We start from the raw sequence: 13,861 nt of genomic DNA on the forward strand, positions 1-13,861 counted from the left end.
ACCGACATTATGATTCCCAATAATGTCAGTTTAAAACCGACATTGTGTCCATGTAGATAAATATTTTTTTCTTACACCAGCAAATCAATAAAATTAATATTATTTTAGAAACTTTAATATTTGTCTTTTACATTTGCATACACAAAATGAAAATTGAATATTGTGTTTATATATACATTCTACAACAATACATGAAAAAAGATCCTAATACAAGATTTCAATAAGAAATCTTAAATGTCTTCTCAGTCTTCAACCTTCAACGATCGCCTAGCTATCTACACAATCGCTTAACTTTTAATCCGATATGACTCCAATCAATCTACAAACAATATCAAAATAAACCATTTAACCTTTAGAATTTTAACAAGGTAGCTTTGAAAAAGAATAAGCTACCTCATAGGAACATGAATTGGGGATGCCCATCTCTGAAATATCGAGCTGGTATTGAATAAACTCTACCACCTCGCAAGAGTAGATACTTGGGTTTCGAAAAGGAAAAACAAGGATTTGACTTACTGTTACTTAAATGCTCATCAAATTTAAAGTGTTGGTGCTATTATTTATGCTTTAAGAAAAGAAAGGATTTGGTTTACTGTTATTAAATGTTTCATGTTATTGTTTACGTTATTGTCTTAAAAGGATTTATGAATTAATTAAGTTATTGTCTTTAATTAAAAAGATTTATGAAATGTTTGCGAAAATCAATCACTCGTGGGGCTCGTTTAGCTCACACTCTTCAAAATGTTTTCCACTTTTCAAGTACAGGTTGTGCTCCTCGGGATGCTAGACTTATTGCTGCCAGGCTAATTTGATTCTAGTTGTTGAAGGGTTGGAGTTAAAGTATGTTTCTTTGTAATCTTAGTTGTTAGAAGGAGTTGTTCAATATAGTGTTGTGCTTTCTTAAAAGGATTTGTGAGCAGTCTTTATATTTTTTGTTAAATGTCTGCGTAAAACTTATTTAAAGTTTGTTTGTTATTTGAAAGGAGTTTGCCTTGAGTTGCATTTAAGTTTTGTGTCTCTAGCTTTCGCTTGCTTTTTTAGTTAAAGGTTAGAAGTTGAAGGGTCAGCTGATGTCGTTCAGGAGGGGAGCGATATCGATTGGCTTCACACTAGATCTCGAGCCTAGCGAGGAGGCACTCCGAGGTGGGGTATGACACACAAAAATATACTCAATAACAACACATGAAGGTTAAGGCTAAATCCTAAACCCAAAAAATTCAATGTACACATACTTTATTCTCATAAGGTGGCTTAACCCTAAAAGTAAATGAGAACATAATATAAATATGGTTAGCTATGAAAATATTAATTTATGAGAGAATAAATATTCTTTACATGAGAAAAAGACAAGTAGAGGCGACTAGAGAAAGAAATCCACGACATTTGCAAAATAATCTTTCATATATAGAAAGAATATTTTTACTAAAGATGTTGCCTAACCCTCCCAATAATACTATTACCAATGTCTTTAACATGTTGTCCAACATGACGCGCAAATATTGCTTTTACTAAAATAAGTCAACCAAAGAGTAACAATAATAGTTGAATATTGAGCTACCCTTATAACAATAGAGAAGGATTATATGTTGATTCTTTTGTAGGGTAAAATTCATGAACTTTTAACTTATTTTGAAAAATCAAGTCAAAAAAGTACACATTAGTGAAGTGACGTGTTTGAGAGCTACCAGAACCATAAGCTCATAACTGCAGTGAGTTGTTGGAGGATTATTGGAAGCATGTCTAATTGATAAGTACCATATAGTAATTATCTAAGATTTGAAGTTCTTTCCATCGAGTGCACCCAAACATAAACAGATGATATTGGGTTTTCAACCTTTGCATCCTTATAGTGTATATGACTCGTGCAATTATGTATTAGATTCACATATTTTTGCGATTTGAAGTATTCAATTTTTTCAAAGACCAAAGAATGTGTTCTTCTGAGTCCATCTCATATCTCTCCTTTTGAAGTCTTGTTTAGTTGTTTTATAATTCAGGACCTTTCGTTCACAAAACTTTTAAATTGTCTCAAACACCTATTTTTATTGCAATTTGAAATCTTCGTTTAAAACCAACATATTAACCAATAATTACAAGTTTGATTAAGTAAACGAGAAAAAAAAAAAGAAAGCAGAATGGAAGGTATAATGAATTAATTTAAATATCATTTTATTATTAATATTTAAAATCAAATTGAGTCAGTTCCGTTTAAACTATTTGGTTTTGATTTTGATTTTAAATTTGAAACGAACCGGGCCATTTTGAAACAAAACGTATCTTCAATTATTTCCTTTGTTTTGTGTTGGGCTACTGTCGTGCACATGTTAACCTCATATTTGTCGATCGATCTATTTTTAAATAAATTTTATTTGAGTTTGACCAATTTATTTTAATAAATCTGAGTTCACCTAGTTTCATGCGCAATCCCTACGTGACACAATTTGAATGGACAACCTAGTTAACCTTATATTTGTCAATCATTAATTCAAATTAATGACGTGTGAATTTGTGATTGACCAAAATTTCTCAGCCAACAAATGTCTTCTTTTCAAGATTTATGAACATGTTACGAGTGAATCTTGAAAATGATGAATTTAGAATCAAAATGCAAATTATATGTCGTTGATTTTCACCTTTTCAATGTGTCAGTTGACTTGAGAAAGAAATTTATATTTTTTCGACATGTATTTTGCTAAAACTTCAATTTTATGAAAAAAAGTTAAATGAAAATATATATAGAAGGCTAATGTCAATGCATATTTCTAAAAGAACTAAATGAATAAATAGAAATTTACACTTTCTAAAAAGATTAGACATATTTATAAACTTTTATTACATAAAAGAAATGTCAATTCAATTTAGTTTTAGTCAAATCTCTAAAATTATGAAAATGAAAATACCATTAAAAAGCTTGAATATTGGATCAAACTTTAATGCAACGATAATATGATGTAAACTAACCAATATTATTACATCTTATCTTAATCTTATCTTTATCCTACCTTATTACCTTAAAAAGGATTAAGAAGAAGAATCAACCTTAAACTTCTTTGTATCTTAAGAAATTCTAAATTTACCACATTACTCTACGTGTATTAATGTCAATCTACATGTATTCGTTGGTCATTTAGAAAAAAAGATTGAAAGAAAACTCACCATCCCTTCTTATATGGTTTATAATAAATAATTATTTAATTTATCTTTTTAATAAAAAAAAATATCAAAATATTTTTTCTATTACTTAAATGATTTTTCATTCAATTCTAATTTATAATAGTCTCACAAGTTTTAGAATACTAAAATTAGTTTGCTCCATCATCTTTTAACAATAGTTTTACCAAATATTTCTCTAATGTTGTACTCTTTTTATTTTTTATATTTTTAACTTTTATTCTTTCACTTCATATTCTTCTCTATGCATATCAAATTGGTTACATATTAGTTAGATAAAAGCTCTACTGTTTGTAAAGTTTTACAACTATACTTACCGTCTAACATCACCATTATCTATGTCATCCAATAAGAAAGAATCATTTTACAATGTTGATGAAACTTTTAATTTATCAAGAAGATACATAACGTCACCTAATAATATAAAGATGTTCATCCTCGCTAAAAAACATAAAAAAAAAAAAAAAAAAAGATATTGAGTTTCTTATTTTATTTCACGCAAGAACTAAATTAGAGAAAATAACGCAAATTAAACTCTACTTGCTATTCATTTAAAATTACATCAATTACTTTTAATAAGAGAATGTTAATTTAACTACTTTCTTCTATCATTGTAACTACAATTACAATGGAATTACACAAAAGAAAATATGTATTTGATTTGAGGTTTTCCTTATAGCCATTTACGTTAGGGGTCTTTTAAAAAATATAACAAAGTAACAGAGTATTTACATCTATAGAACAATTTCAAAAACGAAAAAAGTCCAGTAAAAAATATAACAAAGTGACAAAGTATTTACATCTATAGAACAATTTCAAAAACGGAAAAAGCCTAGAGGCTCACCGTGTAAAATATCAAAAATTTAGATATGGCTACAATTTATCTTTTTAATTCTATCGTTTAATTTTGTTACACAATCGTATAATTTAGTTATGTTTAAATTTGGTTACACAATTGTTTAGATTTGATAATTTGGGGTCCCAAATCTAAACGATTTTTTTTTTCAAAATTTGGTACACAATCGATAATTTATTTTTTTTACACAATCGTTTACTTTTATTACATGATCGTTTACATTTGGCTACTCCAATCTAAATGATTTTTTTCAAGATTTTTTATACACGATCTTTTATTTTTTTATACACGTTTTACTTTTTTTTTATATATTATTGTTTACATTTGGCTACTGCAATCTAAATGATTTTTTTAAAGATTCTTTATACACAATTTTTTAGTTTTTTACATGATCGTTTACTTTTTTTACACAATCGTTTATATTTGGCTACTCCAATTTAAATAAATTTTTTCAAGATTCTTTATACACGATCTTTTTTTTTTTTTTACACAATTGTTTACTTTTTTTATACGATCGTTTACATTTGACTACTCCGGTTTAAATGATTTTTTTCAAAAAAATTTATACACAATCTTTTAGATTTTGCTATTTTTTTATATAGTCGTTTAGATTTGGTTACTCAAATTTAAAAGATGTGAAAAAAAAAGACGATATAAAGAAATCACTTACGATGGAAAGATTAAACAATAAAAAAGAATTAAAAAATCGATGGAAAGAAATCACAACAGAAAAAAGAAGAGGAAAAGAAAAAATACGATGGAAAGAAATCGCAATAAAAAAAGAGAGAAAAAAGAAAGACGATGGAAAGAAATCGTAACAGGAAAAAAAAAAAAAGACATGAAAGAAATTGCAAGAGGAAAAGGATGAAAGAAATCGCAAGGAAGAGAAAAGAGATGGAAGGACAAACCTGAAATATTAAAAAAATGACTAACTTTACTAGCTTTCTTACACGAGCTTTAAATAGTTTGATGTTTTATTACATTTAAAGTTTTTATTTACATTAATTATCATCATCAAATTAACGTTAATAAATAAAGTGATCCTAAACCAAGGATGTTATAAAACTATATTTAATTTATTGAAAGGTTTAGTTTAAATAATTTCATTATTTCCACTTAATTTTAAATAGAAATATAACTCCATTGTAATGGAAGAGTTACACTCTTCATTGAAAACATCTATATAATTTTTCATGACTAAAGTTTAAGCATCTCTTAACTATAATGTTTATGCTTAATTTTTTAAATGAAATAAAATTTAAATAATAAATTAATTTGAATGCATAAAAAAAAAAACATTTATCATTAATGCTTATTAAATTTTAGAATAAATCTAATGAATAGTATCTTATATAAATTATATAAGAAAACTTGTCGTGAATAGTAAAAAGATTGAATATTTGATAAATAGTTTTGCTATTTTTCTTTTTAAAAAAATGTCTTATTATTAAGACTTTTATATATTTAAAAATAGAAAAACACAACGTGGTAAAAAGACAAGACATTAGTATTTTATTAGCATGAAAATCATGACACTACAAAGATATATAATTGGAAACGACATGTCGGAAGATGTTTAAAGGAGTAACGATAAGATCTCTTCCCTTCCCTCTCCTCTCACCCATGAATATCGCATAATGTCGATCACCGAAACAAAAGGCACGCGGGTGGGATAAAAGACCATAATAGTAATTTCCGGTTCAAAAACATCTTGCCCCCACTCTCCACTCTCCACTGAAGCCCATGCAAGCAACAAAATCCCATTTCCCCAATACAAAAATTTCATTTTTTTACTTTTTTCATAACTGAACCCACCAAACTCCCAATTGAAATTGAATCAATCTATCCCCAAAACCACCACAGATTTCCAGTTTCTTCTTCCATTTGTGTTATGTAAGCATTGGTTGAAGAAGAAGAAGAGCAATAATGTTTGTGGGTTGGGATTGAAATCATAGCTTCAGAGATGGGTGGAGATGGGTTTGTAATCCCTGTGGAATCTCAGGTGAGTTCGGTGAAGAAGAAGAAGAAGCAGAGCACGACGAAGAAGAAGACTACTGCGGTTTCCAGAAGCTGGGTTTCGTTGGACCGTGACGGAAGGAGTACGATTTTGGATGTGGATAAGTATGCCATTATGGAAAGAGCTCAGATTAATGCCAGAGATCTTCGGCTTCTTGATCCTTTGTTGTCGTATCCTTCCACTATCTTGGGTAGAGAAAGAGTAATTGTTCTCAATTTGGAGGTAAAGTGAAGTTACTATAGATTTGGTTCTTCTGATTAATTAAATCATGTTTATCTAATTTTGAATTTGTTTGTTTTATTCTTTACTGATTTTGTTTTTTGGGTCTTGCTTTGGGATTTGGTCCAGCATATCAAATCTATTATCACTGCAGACGAGGTAATCCTTTGTTTATCTTACAATAATTAAGATTCTCTTTAATTTGTTGCTTTGTTTGGTATATTTTAGCCTAATTTTTGTTTTACTCTGTTTATCTTATGATGGGTATTTTCTTTAAAAGAAAAACAAAAATTAAAATCCCTTTTTGGGGGTTTTAGTACTGCTTAATGGGCTCGAGTTGACTATATACATTAATGGAAGTATTTATGTGTCTGGACTGTTCAAAGGGATGTATCATATTGACAAAAAGTTATACGTTTGACAAACCGAAATGTTAGAGAGAACTAGAATAAGATATTAAGAATTCAAACTCTTCTTCTAGGTCCAATTTTCACACTGATCATCTTTTTTCTTACTATTTTTCTTTATATTTTGTGGAAGATTGATTTTTATTATTATTGCTTTTTTTTTTTTTTGGGTTTAGGTGTTGCTTAGAGATCCAACGGATGAAAATGTAGTTCCAATTGTCGAAGAACTGCAGAGACGGTTGCCTTCTACAAATTCCCTATACCAAGGACAAGGGGAAGAAGAAGAGCCATCTACCACCCAAAATGAGTTGGCTGAAAACGGTATATCTTGGTGAATTTTGTCTAATGGGTTGTCTTTTTGTATTCTGATGCCATGTTTGGAAAGATAAGTATTGTTGCTTGAAAATTTTGTGCCTCTTCAATATAGTAGTTTGATATTCCTTTTTTGGCTTTTAAGTTTCGTCATTCAATGCAGAATTTCCATTTGAATTCCGTGCTTTAGAGGTCGCACTCGAAGCAATTTGTAGTTTTCTTGATGCACGCACAAGAGAATTAGAGACTGATACTTATCCTGCTTTAGATGAGCTGACCTCCAAGGTGAAGCTTGTTTAATTCTGCTCCTTCAGTGGATATCCGAAATTTTTTACTGCTTAAACTTAAGTTATATCAATGAAACAGAGGTAAGACTATACGATCTATAATACACATTATACTGCCTTCTTTCTTTTTATTACTTTCAAAAAAGCATTGGAGTTTTTTTCCTTGATTTTCTTTGTTTGTTTGGTTGTTTTTCTAAATTCCTGATTCATCTCAAGTTCTCTAGCCTTGATGATTAACTGGAAGCATTCAGTTTATTGGTGGATTTGATGAACAAATATCCAGATAATATATTTTCATGTTTCAGTTAGATTGATTTCCTTAAAAGAAACAGAACCTTTTCATCAAGATAATTATCTTGGAGAGGCTTTTATGTATAATCGTTCTTACCATCCTATTTTTCTCTAGTAATCACTTGAATTGTGAATATCAAAGACTGAACGAAGGTTGATTTCTTTACTAGAAAGCAGACATGGTAAAGCATATAATAGTATTATATGATTTGTTGTCTTTCATTTGGAGATTCTATTTTAGTTTTATAATTATGGATGGGACATCGGAAGAGGGACATGTGATTCAATTAATCAAAATTCAATGCAAACTTTCAAAATAGTACTGCATAATGCGTATATCATTATGTTCTTAAAAAAGCTACATATATGCTTATGGCCTATGGTTGAATAATTGGTTTGCGAATAATGCTCTTTTATTGATAAAGCTGTATAATAAAATGGATTATTTGATTATCTTTAAAACGAATGTTAGGACAACGTGCCCTCCAAATATCTCTATAATGGATGGGCATATACCATCATGGCTTTTTTTTTTTTTTTTTTCACTACAAAATACTTCATATCAATTGAGATAGTTGTTCTCACTTATATACTCATGATCATGCGCTTATCTAACTGATGTGGAACTTTAATTGGGTCGTATTTCCAACCGTAACCATTTTAATGTCTTTACCTGTTTGGCCACTAATCTCCCTTTCTTCTGAATCATTAAATTTGGCATTTGTATGCAGATTAGCAGTCGTAACTTGGACCGAGTGCGCAAACTGAAGAGTGCAATGACAAGGTTGACAAATCGGGTGCAAAAGGTAGTTAATTTTCTGTCATCTATAGAATGAGGCTTAGCCCTACGTTGCTTTCCCTGCTCTTTGGTCTTCAACTATTATGCCCTTTCATAACAAAACATTGCAACTTAAGGAGATATGAGTTAATAGCAAAGAGAAGTTGCATTGCTTGTGGATGATTTTTTTTCATTGATTTAATAAAAAGAGACCAATGCTCTAAATCCAAAGGAATAAAATACTCAAAAGAAGACATAAGACAGCAAAAATACCAGATCGCTGTCCTAAATTTTCTGGATGATAATTCATAAAGTATGATAAGTTTTTTTTATTAAACGTTTCTTTTTATTATCTATTGTTCCATGTTCTGGATCTTCAATTGTGTTGAGAGTGCTTTAGGACCACCAACATGCTCAAGTTTTAAGTGTTTCTAAGTACAAAAAAGTATTTATAAACACTTAAAAAATCAATACAAACATGCTCAAGTTTCATGATGGGATCAAAGCTCCAAAAAACAGAAATGATGGAAAATAGAATGCAATTGAAAGTGAGTTCTACGGGGAATAAGTTAGAGGTTTCAAAGAACAAGAAGATGGTAAAAAAGTGTGTTTAATGATTTGTGGGTCTGGGATTAAAGAAGCTCATTATGTAAAAAATGGGAAGAATGAGAAGTTGAGCCCTGCAATTGTAGGGAAGAAGGATAAAATTGATAAGTCCAACATTTTAATCCTGAAGTTTACCCATTTGAACCACCACCTAACAAGAAGGAAAAACCAATACAAAAGCCCAACTCCAACAAAGAATCTTTCAATTCTAAGCCATGCAAGACGCATTCCCTTAATGAACCCATTTTGAACCCAGAGGTGACAAATTCACCAAGAAGTAAAACAGTTCAAGAAACGCCCAATTTGAGGTTTGACAAAATGTCTTACACTACACCTCTCAGAACTCCACAAAGGCTAGCCGACTACGGTAGTACGTTTATAGAGCAACTCCAATGCATGACAAATTTTGTGACACCGAGAAAATGAGACTTGGTTTTTGTTTGCTCCTAAAGCAAGGATTGTTGAGAAAATGCTTTAGGACCAACATGTCCCCATTTATCACTCTTATCTCAATATTATGGTGGAGTAATATATGTTAACGATGGTGTTAGTAGGCTTTTGTGTCATTATTGTTGGTAGATTATTAGTGTTAACATTATGTAGGGGGATGTTGGTGAAATATTATTTAGTGTGTTAGGTGGAGCTAATTAGATAGCTTTCTTAAGCTATAAATTGTGTTGTATTTTGATTGTAATATGTCTTCCATTTCTCTCAATAGCACTAGGAAAATATACTTTGCTTCACCTTTGCAACTTCAAACTTCTTTAATTCCTTATATCGAAAAACCAACAAATTGCACTGTTGGTCTACAATCCCCTGCTATCTAATAGGCTGTATTGATTCAATTTTACTCTTTCAGCAACCTATATTGGACTTTCTCCTTGCTGATAATATTGGACTGCCACATTTTTTTACTTTTAATTCTAGTATGTTCCCGTTGCTACTTTCTTAAGCTACTTTTGGATCATTCTTGACATAAATATGAGCCAACTAATTCCCTCGAAAACTGCACACTCGCCCCAAAACTTATTGGCAGGTTCAATTCTTTGGCTTGGGTGTGTTGATCCCTCACCTATTTTCTTGTCAAAAGAAAAGGATATGTAAAGATAACTAATAGTAGCCAACTTATGCTTTTTTCTCATCCAATTTTGTTGTCTTAGATATTATATCATTCTCATTCCAGGTTAGGGATGAACTTGAACAACTCCTGGATGACGATGACGACATGGCAGAACTTTACTTGTCACGTAAAGTAGCTGGCACCCCTGAAAGTGGCTCAGGGACTCCAACCTGGTTTCTTGCTTCTCCTAAGGACTATTCAAAGATCTCTAGAACAAGTAGAGTGAGTGCGATTACTATTCGAGGAGAGAATGATGTTGAGGAACTTGAAATGCTACTCGAGGTACAATCAATGTCTTCAAGAACATGATAGTCTTTTTGTATAGTGGTTCAAGTAAATCAAGATCTAGTTGATCTTTATTCTGAATATCCTGCAGGCTTACTTTATGCAAATTGAAGGTACATTAAACAAACTAATCACGGTATGAACCAAACTTCAAAAGTGTGTCTGTTATAAGTGCTTTCTGTTCTTATCTGATATTTCGTATATGAAACTTTCTGATTATGTGGGATTTCTTTTATCATATATTTTGAAATCATCATCTTCCCTCACCAGTTGCGGGAGTATATTGATGACACAGAGGATTACATCAATATTCAGGTAAATCATACAACATGGTTGACTATTTAAAGTTCTCTCATGCCATTAAAATTATTTTTTTGTAACTTTTACTCCATCTTCTAAGCGATGTACCACTATGTACTTTTGTTTCCGTATCAAATGCTTTTCTCATCTGTTGCAGCTTGACAATCACAGGAATCAACTCATTCAGGTGCTCTTTCTAAAACCGAAATGAAACCCTTTTTTCTTTTGGTAAAATTTCTTTGGTTTTAGAAGGTTGCACTTCCGGTCCTTGATGATTTCAACGTATTTTGTTTCGATTTGGCCCCTAGGTTTTGGGATTTACTCTTTTAAGCCCAATTTTTACAAACACTCACTCTAGTCTTTAGCGCCAGTTATTGTACATTAATTAATTTAAAAATAATTATGAAGTGAAATTTTCAAATTAATTTTAATAGTGATGAAAAAATTGTGCAACTTAATTAATTATAGTTCTAAAAAATTAATTTATAAACATTAATACAAAAGACATAAATTAGTATTTAATGAAAAAAATGAGATTAAAAGTGTAAATCTCGTACTCTAGGGACCAAATTGCGACAAAACTCAAATTTGAAGGACTAAAATTGTAACATGTTAAAACTACGGGATCAAATAAAAACTTAGACTCAAAACCTGGAGACCAAAAATGTATTTAAGACATTTTGTTTGCTTATGCTTAAAACTTTGCATCTATTTATTAAAGTGCCAGTTCACTTGATTGATTTCTGGCCACAACAAAATCACATCCAAGAACTATGCCATGGTTTTTTTTTTTTTTCTTTCTCAGAAATGTAATGTTCTATGTGGCAGCTAGAACTCTTTTTGAGCTCTGGGACTGTTTGTTTGTCTATTTATTCTTTAGTGACTGCAATATTTGGAATGAATATACCATACACCTGGAAGGAAGATCATGAACATGTATTCAAATGGGTAAGTATTTTTGGTAAAATTGAATGGAAAATCATTTCAGGAACTCTAATTCTTTTTTAGACAGTTTGATGCCTTGTTTATCTCTTATTTTCCATGAATTTAGGTGGTCATCGTGACAGGAATAGTTTGTGCAACCATTTATGTGTCACTAAGCTCATATGCGCGGTACAAAGGTCTCGTTGGAACTTGAACGTTATGCTCATCAAATTGTTTCAAAGACATTATGAACTCGAATTCGAAATGATTATTGATGTCTGTTGGGGGAGGATATGAAAGAAGTTTTACCACTGTGATAGGTTACTAGGAAGGCAATGGTAACTTGTGCTTGAGTCAAGTGATTTTTTAGACATTTTTTTTCTTTTTTTTATTTTTTTGACAGTTCATTTGTTTTTCCTCTTTGTATTTTATCATGTACAATTATTTGAATGAAGGAATATGCCACAATCTTAAATAAGTTAATGGCAAAAAGATTCAGTGTCACACTTTACTACATGAAAGCCTATTCTGATTAATCCTTTCACCATAAGCGTCCAATGGAAGGAAAATTGGACCCCAAACAATAAAAATTGAACATTTGAACGAGTATGACTGTTACAATTTCTATGAATATGTATGTTCGAGGACTCTTATAAATTTGAGGCTCAATTTTTGTTGATGGTCGTTAATTCTAGATCTCAATGGTTATTGTGTTGCGAAAGATTCTAAGTAATTGTTAGCACAACTTCATTGCTAAATGGCATTTGTATATTGCTTTTCAAAGTTAATACAATATCTAATTTAAGACACACACTCGTTGTTGAAAGGAATTTCATAAATCTAAGACACGAAAATAGAGAAGAGAAAGAAAAAAATCTTCATTGCTACCAAAGATTTGTTATATTTAAATAATATTTAAACATAAAGCTTTTATCTCTAAACTGATAGTCGATTAGTATATCAAGTATATTTGTCAATCTCTCTTTACTTAAGATTGAATTTTATCATATTGTTCTAAGTTTTTTACATATGAGCTAACAAATGAATCTAATGGACTTATAGATCATGGACTTCAAAGATTTGAAATTAACTAGCTAAACTCTTTTAGACCAAGCTAATCAACATTTGTTAACTAACGAGTCATTTTACTAAAGTCTTGTAGTTGCTCTCCCTTCACTATAAATATATTTGTGTCCATTTGATATAAACAATAATTAGTAAGTTAATCGTACACAAGTTGTTTGTAATTTCAGTTGGATAAAATTATCGTTTTACCTCTAAAATTACGTCTTGTTCCTTAAGTCGCAGTGATACACTATTGAACAATTGGTTTAAGGTCTAACCTATAAAACTGAATCTATCTCGGGCCAATAAGAGGTTGGTGCCCTTCGTTCAAGACCTAGATTCAACCCTTGAGAGAATAACTTATCTACTAACCCTATAATAGGTATGAGTGAATTTCACTTTTTAGCTTGTGTATCATGCTATATCCACCCAATTATAATTACCCCTAAAATGTGAGGATTATTAGGCCAGTGCTGGTAAGTTGCCCTCACCTATATATACAGATTTAATGATAATTTCGTGTGAACAAAAGTTCATAGTTAGCTAAGAATTAAAAATTAAGTTACCTAGGTCATCTACAAACTAAATAGTTAGATTTATACAGAAAATAGTGTTATAACGTAAAAGAAACTATTTCATAGTTTCAATCTTATGTAAACTCTTTTCATATGATGTCACTACTTTCATATCTCTATATGAACGATTCAAAATCATATCGTTTGCACTAACTATAAAACAGATCACATCTATAGTGCCCCAAAATAAGACGTCCAACTTTATCATATATTATAGATTTTCTAAATTATATACTCGAACATAACCAATATTTATATCTCTACACAAAGTTCAAGTTTACTCAAGATAGTCTCAATACCTTTAATTTATTGGATTCAAGATTATAATATTTAATTTTACTAGAAAATCTTAATAACAACATTATTGAATAAAATATGATTTTAAATTACAAATTACGAGTTTTTAAGACATAAGTTCTGACAAGATTTTTTTTTTCTTTTAGTGATTTTTTCATGGAGAGTAGATATTTTGTTTTTTCTATCTTAAAAAAATCTGTTTTAATAACGCAAAAAAAATGTAATTATAAGAAAGTTGTAATTATGTTTCACTTCATTCAAATAAATTTAGTCCTTATGATTTATATTTAGAATTAATGCTGGTTGATGTGGTAAAATCATAGAAAGTAATATTGTGGGTAGGGATGAAGG

The 13,861-nt window shown here is 30.3% G+C and overlaps 1 protein-coding gene across 5 annotated transcripts; it reads left to right on the forward strand.

The window, feature by feature from the left end:
* The first annotated feature begins 5,600 nt into the window (after positions 1-5,600).
* Positions 5,601-12,065, forward strand: LOC103491255 (magnesium transporter MRS2-I-like). Of its 5 annotated transcripts, none has more exons than XR_007821172.1 (11): positions 5,601-6,266; positions 6,393-6,422; positions 6,847-6,991; positions 7,146-7,267; positions 8,292-8,366; positions 10,128-10,346; positions 10,441-10,485; positions 10,620-10,664; positions 10,807-10,836; positions 11,530-11,597; positions 11,701-11,782. XR_007821172.1 is itself a non-coding variant. In XM_008451127.3 (11 exons), the coding sequence occupies exons 1-11, from the start codon at positions 5,991-5,993 to the stop codon at positions 11,785-11,787; spliced, it is 1,194 nt and encodes a 397-aa protein (XP_008449349.2). In that variant the 5' UTR covers positions 5,601-5,990; the 3' UTR covers positions 11,788-12,065. The 5 variants fall into 5 exon arrangements, 2 of the variants coding, with proteins under 2 accessions (XP_008449349.2, XP_016900776.2); XM_008451127.3 differs by having other exon boundaries at positions 11,478-11,597; positions 11,701-12,065; XR_001762891.2 differs by having other exon boundaries at positions 5,604-6,266; positions 7,128-7,267.
* The last annotated feature ends 1,796 nt before the right edge of the window (positions 12,066-13,861 follow it).

The sequence above is a fragment of the Cucumis melo genome, chromosome 5 (assembly GCF_025177605.1).
Source record: "Cucumis melo cultivar AY chromosome 5, USDA_Cmelo_AY_1.0, whole genome shotgun sequence".
Taxonomy (NCBI): Eukaryota; Viridiplantae; Streptophyta; class Magnoliopsida; order Cucurbitales; family Cucurbitaceae; genus Cucumis; species Cucumis melo.

Coding starts and splice junctions, on each gene's coding strand:
- LOC103491255 (XM_017045287.2), top strand. CDS start 5,991: ATGGGTGGAGATGGGTTTGTAATCCCTGTGGAATCTCAGGTGAGTTCG. Junction 6,992..7,127: donor AAATGAGTTGGCTGAAAACG/GTATATCTTGGT, acceptor TTGGCTTTTAAG/TTTCGTCATTCAATGCAGAA. Junction 8,367..10,127: donor TGACAAATCGGGTGCAAAAG/GTAGTTAATTTT, acceptor TTCTCATTCCAG/GTTAGGGATGAACTTGAACA.